General features: G+C 35.6%; 1 protein-coding gene and 1 long non-coding RNA gene across 11 annotated transcripts; one reads left to right on the top strand and one right to left on the bottom strand.

Annotated features, from left to right (window-relative positions):
- Positions 1 to 349: 349 nt before the first annotated feature.
- LOC132608747 (uncharacterized) lies at positions 350 to 10,683 on the top strand. Of its 10 annotated transcripts, none has more exons than XM_060322503.1 (22): positions 352 to 562; positions 691 to 798; positions 2,800 to 2,886; positions 2,995 to 3,045; positions 3,164 to 3,281; positions 3,425 to 3,481; positions 3,639 to 3,703; positions 3,809 to 3,892; positions 4,208 to 4,258; positions 4,347 to 4,409; positions 4,492 to 4,538; positions 6,748 to 6,817; positions 6,893 to 6,955; positions 7,208 to 7,297; positions 7,369 to 7,407; positions 7,853 to 8,002; positions 8,091 to 8,168; positions 8,332 to 8,417; positions 8,759 to 8,807; positions 8,908 to 8,988; positions 9,204 to 9,297; positions 10,260 to 10,683. In XM_060322503.1, the coding sequence occupies exons 1-22, from the start codon at positions 425 to 427 to the stop codon at positions 10,325 to 10,327; spliced, it is 1,737 nt and encodes a 578-aa protein (XP_060178486.1). In that variant the 5' UTR covers positions 352 to 424; the 3' UTR covers positions 10,328 to 10,683. The 10 variants fall into 10 exon arrangements, with proteins under 10 accessions (XP_060178523.1, XP_060178477.1, XP_060178495.1 ...); XM_060322481.1 differs by having other exon boundaries at positions 353 to 650; positions 719 to 798; XM_060322518.1 differs by having other exon boundaries at positions 426 to 562; positions 719 to 798.
- On the bottom strand, positions 6,486 to 6,749 carry LOC132608821 (uncharacterized). Its single transcript, XR_009570533.1, has 2 exons — positions 6,626 to 6,749; positions 6,486 to 6,580 (listed from the first exon to the last, which is right to left on the bottom strand). It is a non-coding gene; the product is annotated as an uncharacterized LOC132608821 (long non-coding RNA).
- Positions 10,684 to 10,899: the final 216 nt, after the last annotated feature.

Genomic DNA, 10,899 nt, shown 5'->3' with positions numbered 1-10,899 from the left:
AAAGACACTTAATATGGAGGGAGTACTTAATCTTGTGGTCTTAAACTGTCACGAGGAAAGTTGGAATTAAAATATTGCCAAAAAAAAAAAAACTTTTTTAAGCGGATTAAAAAGAAAAATAAGATAAACAAATTAAAATTGAGGGAAGAAGAAACAAGAGGCATCGGATATTTCTATCTGCTGATCAATTTGTATTCTTAGTTAAAGAGTAACATAAGATGTGCAAAAAAAATACTATAATTGATAATTCTTCTCATGTTAATATGCTAAAAATTAATTTTCAAATATTATAAAGTTGCAATAATTTAAATCTTGAGAAAGTGAAAAAAATGATAAATAATGTAGGAAAGATAAGTACTTACCAGTCTTTCCTTTTCAGAAATGTAGGATATAGACTGTCGAAGGGAGAAAAACCTCTGTTAAAATGTGGATACTTAGAAGATACGCGTTTTGTACATTCACACGAGCAGCGGCGCAGCAGATTCCTGTATTGAGTAGAGTGAGCAGGGAAAAGTATAAGGAGAAGAGAAGAATGAAGTACGTATTGGTGACAGGAGGTGTGGTGAGTGGTTTGGGCAAGGGCGTCACAGCAAGTAGTATCGGTGTTGTTCTTAAAGCCTGCGGCCTTCGCGTTACCTCCATCAAAATTGGTCCTTATTTCCTCACTACTTGTCTTTTTCCTATTTGTAGAGCCTCAATTTGAGCTTCATGCTTGCAGATCCGTATTTGAACACTGATGCTGGTACCATGTCTCCTTTTGAGCATGGCGAGGTTTTTGTGCTCGATGATGGTGGAGAGGTAGTGTTCCATCTTCCTTATCTTTCTTTATTTGCAACAATTCCCATGATTCTCTATTCCACTTACCTGAAGCATTCAGTATTGAACAAGTGCTACTATTTGGCAAAGAGTGCTTCTGTTTAAATGACTTAAATGTCAACTCATAGGAACGTTTTTTTTACAGGAATTTGAATTCCAGATTGATTCAAAAACAAAGATTTAATCATTTTATTTTTATACAAAATTAATTATTTTACGATAATCTAAAATATGATCATAAGCAATAATATAAATTAATCACAATGAAATGACTAATGTACTCTAATTTTTGGGTTGAGATAATTAGTTTGATTTCATGGCTAAAAGTTTCAAAAGGACCAGATGAGGCTAAAAAAGAACATGGCCATAAGTCCACGAAAACACAAGTGTGTTATTAGTTGATAGCATTGCTTCAATAATGAAGAGTTGTAGCCTTACAATGGATATTGCAGAATATTGTTGTTGACATTAAAGAAGTGGAGAAAAATTTAGGCTTGGGAAGTAGCCCTTCACCCTATTTCTCTCTTCTTGTTTTAATGTGGTTCGTTTCCTCTCCCAATCAGTTTCATTAATGCCTTTAGGTTTGCTAAACTCATTTGAGCCAGTTTAGAGTCTATAGCATTAAAATTAGTAGGCGTTTGGACATGAATTGAGTGCTAATTTTTAAAAGTAGTATTTGAAGTTGAAGAACGGTTTTGGAAGTTGAAGTTGTCTTTGGACATGCTTTTCACTTGGAAAGAAGTTGAAAGAGTGGGAAAAAATTCATTTGAAAAATGAGTTTCTCAAATTTGAAAAATCATCTTAAAAAACTAACCAAAAGATCATTCTAATGTGTAACCAAACAATATTTTGATTTTTTGAAATCATGTCCAAACGGACCCTTAGAGTCAGCTTCCACCCTGTTAGACTGAATCTGAATTTCCTATTTTTCGAGATGTTCTTATGTTTGCTTAGAGCTAGTGGCTTCGGTCCCAAGACCCCAAGTCATTATGCTGCAGGTATGGTCAAAATTAATGCTGTGATACTAATTTGTAATGAACTTAGCTAATCAAAATACGAAATGAGAAGTCACTATTAAACCAATCAAACAGTGAAATTACAGATAACAGAATAAGGAACTCAACAACACCCAAGTACTGTCTTGTTCAATAGTCCAACATACCTGATTCAACATGCAAATTAAAGCTCATCACCTTTCCAACAATTCGAAAGAGTTACAAAATAGAGAGGAGGAGAAATAGAGATAAGATCCGCAAGGGATAGAAAGAAGAAAGAGAAGAAGGGGTCATGAGAGAAAGTTCATTCCAAATTTTCACATCCATCCCACACCAGAATTGGAGTTATTTATACTCCAATCTGGATAGATTTCGGCCGTTGAATCAGATTAATCTTGACCGCCCATCGCTTAATGACGCCTTATTTAAAAACTTAAAATTCTGTTAACGGTAGTTAATTCCCCTTTCCAAACAACGTCGTCCCACTTAATATTTCCCTCTTTCCAATTTCATACCCAGGCTATTACATTTTAATTGTGTTCTTAACTTGCATCCATGCAGGTGCCAAAGCCACTATTTGATATTAAGAGTATCAATTAATTTAACGTACATATTCTTCTTACATTAACCAAACTGGGTTTGTATGGACCAACTTTGCTCCATAATAACTTATTTCTATTTCTCATGAAGAAGGATGTTACTGGATCTGTATATGCTTCCTATATAAAACTAAGCTTTGCGCGCAGAAACAGGGTAAAATTACCACTCTTAGACTGTAAAATAGAACTTTTGACCAAAATATGGTTCAAACTCATGGTTTAATAGATATCTGTTGTTACCTAAATTCTTTCAAATTGTTAACCCTTGTAATCAATACTGTCTTCCGGGAGAAGTTATCTAAGGAATATAATATTGCAAAGCTTGTTAGTCGTTCTCCAAAGCTTCAAAGAGGTCACTCATTCTTTGCAATATTGCTGTTTTTCAACAGGTTGATCTAGATTTAGGAAATTATGAACGATTTCTGGATGTGACATTGACTAAAGACAACAATATCACAACTGGCAAGATATATCAGGTGCTTATACATAGACATGAATACACGTCTGTATATCTGTGGATTCGTGGGTAGAGAGTGATCTTAATGTGCTTCCTCTAACAGTAAATAAGTTTGTTTATGCACCAGTCTGTACTAGAGAAGGAAAGGAAAGGTGATTATCTTGGAAAAACTGTTCAGGTGATTATACATTTCTGTGTTGATATGGTGTATGATGAAATCAGGGGAAAAGAAACCTGTTACTAAGAACTGTAGGATTTCTTCTTCTTCTTCTCTCTCTCTCTCCCCCTCCTTTCAGGTGGTTCCACACATCACTGATGCTATCAAGGATTGGATTGAATCAGTATCTCTTATACCTGTGGATGGGAAGGAGGGACCTGCAGATGTTTGTGTCATTGAATTGGGGGGTACTGTAGGTAAGTTCTTCTAGAGGCAGTGGTATCATACGTACTTGAAGCTCTAATCTTCCGCCTATCTCTTTTGTTCTGCTCCATTCTCTTACTCCGTATTCATGAGCATGTCATTTCTTCTGACATAGCCCTTACATGATCATTTTTAGGCGATATTGAATCAATGCCCTTCATTGAGGCTTTACGACAGTTATATTTTTCAGTCGGTAAGTTGGAATTTGCTTATATTGGGGATGATCATTTACACCATTATTATCTATTCTCTAGTTGAATGCCCTCTTTTGATTTGTATTAATATATTCAAAAGTTTAACTTTTCTTAATTGCAATTTCCTGGTGTAACTATCATATTTTTCTTTATCAGGGCAAGATAACTTTTGCCTCATTCACGTCAGTCTTATACCTGTATTGGGGGTCGTGGGTGAGCAAGTAATATTTTATACTAAATAAGTTTAAAGCATGTGATCATGTTGTTCTTGTTCTCTCTTTTTAGTTTCCCTATACTGCTCACTCTGGACTTCCATGCCTCTGCAGAAAACTAAGCCTACCCAACATAGTGTGCGGGAACTGAGAGCATTAGGTTTGATTCCTCATTTTTTAGCTTGCCGTTCTGCTCAGGTATATTGCCATCCTATGCTATAATCTGCATTTAGTATTCTATATGGTACCTATCGGATTAGTTTAGTTCAATCCGGGACATCTCAATCAGCTGGCCTGTGCTTAGAGATCCAATGATCTCTGTGATGTCCATTACCGTTCATGTTTTATTCTCCAAGTTTGTAAGATAAGTTAGCAGTGAACTTCCTCTCTAGATTCTTAGAAGCATTACAAACTATAGTTTATAACCTATAGGTTTGCTTTCTTTAAGCAAAAACTCCTCAATGTTAGTCAGAGCACGGCAATTGAAATGTGTTTATTTTGTATGTGTTGCAGCCATTAGTTGAGAATGCCAAACAGAAGCTTTCACAGTTCTGCCATGTTCCTGTAAGTTTCATTTGTGACGCTTTTTCTTACTGTGCATTTAAAATTTGAAGTCACTTCTAACTTTTCCATTTTATTGTTTTTCATGTAGGTTGCTAATATCCTAAATATCCATGATGTTCCTAACATTTGGCACGTTCCTCTCCTGCTTCGGGTGGGTCTACAGAATGCAGCATTTGTTGTTTGTCGTATTGTAATGTAAATATTGCTCATAACTTTCTCATTTTTTGTAACAGAACCAAAGTGCTCATGATGCTATTCTAAAGCAACTGGATTTACTAAGGTTATAAGTTTTTTCTTTCTTTTTTGTTTTCTTTTATCTAGAATTGGAGTTTACAAATTATTCCCTGCGCCACAGAAAGAATGTTATTCAGAGATGAGAGTCAATGCATCAAATCTCAGTGTGAATTCAGATATCAAATTTCTTAAATTTTATTAGATAAAATTTACTAATATTTAGCTAGGACATTTATCTTTTTATCTTATTTTATCTGTGATAGCTACTGCCCCTTTGCAATCATGGCTTAGTCGCTTTCGTTATTTTCATTTCCATATCTCTTTGAATTTCATGGCCCTATCTGACCTCTTTTTATGCTTTCTATTGAGTCGAGGGTCTTTCGTAAACAGCCGTCCTACCTTGGTAGGAGTAAGGTCTGCGTACACTCTACCCTCCCCAGACCCCACGTTGTGGGATTTCACTGGGTTGTTGTTGTTGTTAGCAAGTACATAAAACTATTATATACTTTATAAAGAAAAAGTACACAAAACTATTATTTATCACACATTTTTTAATTGAAAATGAAAAATCATATTTTCTAGTTTAAGTAGGCGTTCGGCTATAGATGAATTTTTGAAGTTGGAGTTGGAATTGAAGTTGTGTTTGGCCATAGTTTTTGCAAATAATATTTGGTTGTTGAAATGTACTTTTTCTGAAAAACATGAAATATGATTTATACCCTCACCACCCAAAGCAATTAATAAACATAACCAGTGCGTAAACACTGCCCCATCAATCCCACCTTGCACTTGTACTCCATACAAAACCCAACAAGAACTTAACCAAGTAGCTGTAAAAATACACACTTTGATAAAAATAAAATCTTTTAAGGTAAAAATTGAAAACAGAAAAACAAAAGTAACGGTCTAAAACAGAAATGGAAAAAGTGGAAAACAAGGTTTTGGTTGTTTTTCAAATTCCCAATACAACTTCAAGTTGTACTTGGAATTTTGATGGCCAAACATTAATTTTTGAAAAAAGTGAATAATTCTCATGGACAAACGGGTCCTAAAATGTTTGAAAATGTCTTCGATAAAATTTTACTACTCCCTCCGATTCAAAAAGAGTTTTCCACTTAGCCTTTTTTTATGGTTTAGAAAGAGTATCCACTTACCAAATCAAGAAAGAGTAAACCTTATTTTTCCATATGTGCCCTTATTAAGTGCTAAGTGACCAAATCCCAATACCTATTTAATTAGGGATAGTTTAGTCAAATTACCCCCTTTTTTCCCTAGGAGTTAGTATTTTCTTAAGGGGTGTGCAAATGGCTAAGTGGACACTCTTTTTGAACCGGAGGGAGTAATATTTAGCAAATACATAAAACAATTTACATACTTTATCAACAAAAAAAAAAAGTACACCCAACTATTATGTATACACATTTTTTTAATGAAAATGAAATATCATATTTTTCTAGTTTAAAATGTTTGAAAAGATAGTAGACAAAGAGAATTGTTTGGATCTACAAATAATGATGATAATAATAATAATATCATCCTTTTTTGAAAAAGAGGGAGTAATTCTGTATTTATCTCAGTATTCCTTATTGTCCAACTTAAATTGCAAATTTGTTTAATTGCTACAAGCGGTTTTTTTTTTTTTTTGGTTTAAAGTATGCCTGCATTAGCTGGAACTCTTGGAAAGTTGATAAATCCATCAGACAAGTTTGGAAAATGATCCCTACTTGTATATTTTGGTGTATATGGAAGGAGAGAAACAGTAGGTGCTTTGATGGAATATCAACTCCAATCCCCCAGCTTAAGACCTATTGTTTATTAACTTTATATAGTTGGGATAGGTTAGCCCCTTTAGACTCTAATGTCGATCTTTTGGACTTTGTAAGCTCTTTAGTCATTGCATAGGACAGTTGTACATGAGCTTACAATCTCACTACTTTTGTAACTATCTAACTTGCATCTTCTTGATGCCATTTATACCATTTCTTACTTTATCAAAAAAAAAAAAAAAAAAAAGAGCGGTTTTTTCTCTCTTATGAGTTTAACCTTGTATTGTTTTATTTTGCATGCTTGTTGCCACAAGTGTTTAACCTGGTATTGTTTTATTTTGTTTGCTTATTGCCACAAGTGTTTAACCTGGTATTGTTTTATTTTGTTTGCTTCTTGTCACAAGTTATCTATTAAGGATCTAAACAAGCCGCATCGATTTTGATCTTTCGTAAGTGCTTAATATGTTTGCTGACAATATTTATTTTCAGTGTGGCAAGACATGTTGATTTACAGGAGTGGACCAGAAGAGCTGAGACATCTGACAATATTACCAAATCCGTTAGTAGGATCAAATATTGTTATATTTCTACCTATATCTAATTTTGTAAGTGAGCAAACTTATTCTTTTTGCAGGTGAGGATTGCAATGGTTGGGAAGTATGTTGGGCTAACAGATTCATATTTGTCTGTAGTGAAGGTACGATTAGTGATACTGCAAAGAACATCTCTGCATTTATGTTTCCTTTAAGGCATAATAGACCAAACTGAAGTTTCAGGAACCACTCTGCATGTGTTGCTTTTGGATTTATTTCAAAGTAGTGTTTTCCTATTGGACATTTCTAATATTCTTCTTCCTGGTGCTGGAATAACCAGATAAGGTTTTTGCAGCTTAACACTGTTACTTGGTATTGACTACTCTCTCTCTCTATGTTTCATTTCATATTTTCAGGCTCTTATGCATGCATGTATTGCATGTTCATTGAAGCCATCAATCGACTGGATTGCAGCATCAGATCTTGAAGATGATAGTGCTAAATTGGTACCTAGTCTTTCCTCTTTTTAGGTTAGGTGCTGCCTTGGACTGCTGATTGTAACTACCTTTTTCCATAGACCCCAGAAGCTCATGCAGCTGCATGGAAGAATCTAAGGGTAAATATTGATCCTTGCCTAGTAGTAATAGACTAATAGCTATGTCATCTCATCACTTACCGGTTTCCAAAAAATTTCATCACCTTACTTCCATTTGTAGTATTAAATCTTTTATAGTTGTTGGTACCCGATTCTAGCTCTTGGTGATCATTGTTTTCTTGGGTCTACCTTAAGATGATTCATTACTGATAAGTGCTAACATTAGATGCATGTGAATTTGTCAATCCGGTCAAACCTTAAGCTTCTATTACAATAGCACAGGAAGTGTATCCTTATAACAGTTTATCCATGGATAGTGTTTTTGTCATCTAATATTACCAAGAATCTGAGGCTGAGTGTGTAGTCTTCTGCTGCTATAGACTATTTTCTCTTACGTTTTCACTAGCAAAGTTTTGCAGAGATCTTGCTCATTTTAGAGGCTATTTAATGAACACCTCCTGTACAGGGCGCAGCATGTGTATTGGTTCCTGGTGGATTTGGTGATCGGGGTGTCAAGGGAATGATATTGGCTGCAAGATATGCCAGGGAGAATAGTGTACCGTTTCTGGGGATCTGTTTAGGGATGCAGATCTCTGTAATTGAGTTTGCTAGATCTGTGAGTTTCTCTTGAACAGCAAATCAGAAAATTTGCTTTGTTTGATAAACTTTCTAATAGGTGTCACTATATCATTTTAATATTGAAGGTTTTACATTTGGATAAGGCCAATAGTGAAGAGTTTGATCCCCAAACACCTGACCGTGTTGTAATTTTCATGCCAGAGGTAGCTTGCTCACTATAAAGCATAAAGAGATGGATGATGAATTGTCTTTTCTTAACGACTTCCTTTTTCTCTACCTTTTTTTCTCATTTCGCTGCTTTTTTATTTTATTTTTAAATATGGATGAGTGAGATAGATTATCTACTTCAACTTCTTGGTAATGTAGGGATCAAAAACACATATGGGAAGCACAATGAGGCTTGGTTCTCGAAGAACGTTGTTCCAGACTCCTGATTGTATCGCTGCAAAGCTGTACAGATTCTATACACCATCATTTCACACTTAAATCATAAGTAGCCTAGAAGCTTCATTTATTCATCATTTGAGTGCCTCCGCCAGACGCTTGGATCAGTTGGCATCTTTCAGGGCTTCCTCGGCTTTGAACTAGGCTAGAATGTATTTATGCTGTGTACCACTGACAGGAGCATAAGACTAGATCTTGAATTTGTCAAGCCTGATTCGTGATGAGGACTATGATATACGTTTTGGCATCTGTGTTTCTTGAGAGGCTACTTTAGTTTTTGCACCTATGCAGGATTTGTTTGATATTTGCATTGCTTATCAGAGTATGCTCACATACTCTCTGTTGGCAGGTATAACAATTCAGAATATGTGGACGAACGACATCGCCACAGATATGAGGTTAAACCATAAGAGTTGACATTGTTGCAAGGAAATGATCGTTTCATGTATGTTGTCATCCCCGCAGCATAGAGTTTTATGTGTTTGGTGTATGTTGCAGGTCAACCCTGACATTGTTGGCTCTTTGGAAGAAGCCGGCTTGAAATTTGTAGGAAGGGATGAAAGTGGGAAACGGATGGAGGTTTGTTTTTTGAGTATAGGCTATAAGATACTATTAAGGAAAAGAGCCTTGTTTTTTTGTAATCCTTTGGTTTTAGACTATGTTGTAGCTCTATGTCAATGATCATTTGGTCACAGTGTTGTGTCTTGACTACTTTCTTCTTTCTGTTATTGCTATTGTTGACTTGTTCTTCCTTCCTCCCAACCAAAAAAAAAAAAAAACACTTTTTTATGCAGATTTTGGAGCTTCAAGATCATCCATTTTACATTGGGGTGCAATTTCATCCTGAATTTAAGTCAAGGCCTGGGAGACCCTCTGCTCCATTTTTAGGTAGGAGTTAGTTGGATTACTTTATTTATGGTGAGTATAATAACTATGCAATGTGCACTCGAGGGTCAATGAAGTGGGTTGAGAACCATGAGGTCAAGGTTCAATTCCCCACGAAGGCAAAAACCACTAGGTGATCTCTTCCCATCTGAGTTTTCAAAAATTTCTTCCCATTTGTCCAAGTCTTGGTGGATAGAGTTACCAGTACTTGTGCTGGTGGGAGGTACCAGTCGGTAACCCGTGAAATTAGTCGAGCACGCGCAAGCTGGCCCGAACACCACGGTTATGAAAAAAGGAATAACTATGGAATGTATATTGTATAAGAGGCAATGGCGTTGTTGGTTCTGCAATTATTGACATTGAATGATGCCTTTTATCTAAGAGGCAGTTTCATAATTAATACAGCTTCTGCGCTTGTTGTGATATTTTCTTGCTCTAGGCAGTGACATTTAATGTCCTTTATTTTTTTACAAGGAATATTAAATCTATGGCTGTTTGTATGTTTCTGAATATATGTACACATGTATGTATATATATTTTTTTTAACAATGGCGGAGCTATGCGGGACAATTAGCTGGGAGAATAACTAGCCTAATTCTTCTTTGCCACTATGAGGAGCCATTGCCAATTTAGCTAATCCTTTTGTTTCTGCATTTCTCTCTCCGAGCATGTTTTAGATTCATCATCCCTTCCTTTAGTGACTATTTGGGTATTTATCGGACCCTGTTAATATAGGAAGTGGATCATTTTTCCCTTTGCTTTTTTTTTTTTTTTTTGCCCTTTGCTTTTTCGGGGCTGGTGTTGGAAGAGAGGACTTGATAAGCTGAGTAGAGAAGCGCTATACATAATGTTAATTATTATGCAATGATACTGTGCTATGCATTAGTTTGCAACTTGTTAAATTGAGATAATGTGATGATCCCTCTACCTAAGATCTGTCTATCATATTTGTCTTGGTGCGACAGGTCTTGTCTTGGCAGCAACAGGGCAGTTAGAAGCTTTTGTCAAGAGGCAGCAGAATGGAAATGTGTAAGCAATACATCAGCAGTAGTGATCATATTGGTTTTGTAAAAGAGGTGCATGTCTTACGGAAAATTATTGTTTAGTTGTGCGAGCACAATGGTATGCATGCAAACTAAGGGAAAAATAGGACATGATGGAATAAAAAGATCTGCATAAGCGATACCAACTAGTTGGGCATATATTTTAGTCATGTTAGCACGCCTACTTTAAGTTCTATGCTTTTTAGGAGTCTTTAACCCTGTAAGAGATTTTTATGCCATTAGAAAATATAGAGAACTTCTGGTGCTTTTTATTTTTATTTTGTATAATGTTGGCCTGAGATGAATTTAATGGAAAAACATGGTCCGTGAGGATTCATATAATCGACATCGGTTTGCTTGGAATTGATGAATACTTGTAGTCACGTGAGCAAACTTTCTGTCTTGGATATGGATAAACGTAAGAACTTCTGCCCTTTTATTGAAAAATGGAGGAAGTGCAAACAAGCAACATAATGACCTGCTGGCATAGTTGGTCCTTGACTGTCAAAAAATGCATATGGGATCTTCATAGCCGCTTTCAAGTTAGATTGTTTCGTCTTTG

This window comes from Lycium barbarum, chromosome 1, assembly GCF_019175385.1.
Source record: "Lycium barbarum isolate Lr01 chromosome 1, ASM1917538v2, whole genome shotgun sequence".
In the NCBI taxonomy this organism is placed as follows: Eukaryota; Viridiplantae; Streptophyta; class Magnoliopsida; order Solanales; family Solanaceae; genus Lycium; species Lycium barbarum.
Note: the sequence above shows the minus strand (reverse complement) of the source record. Positions and strands in the feature narration are given on the sequence as shown.

What these genes read in the sequence shown, in the direction of transcription:
- LOC132608747 (XM_060322481.1), top strand. Translation starts at nt 425, where the DNA reads ATGTGGATACTTAGAAGATACGCGTTTTGTACATTCACACGAGCAGCG. An exon ending in TGCTCGATGATGGTGGAGAG is followed by an intron (nt 799 to 2,799) that starts GTAGTGTTCCAT and finishes GTTTTTCAACAG; the next exon opens with GTTGATCTAGATTTAGGAAA. An exon ending in GACATCGCCACAGATATGAG is followed by an intron (nt 8,808 to 8,907) that starts GTTAAACCATAA and finishes TGTATGTTGCAG; the next exon opens with GTCAACCCTGACATTGTTGG.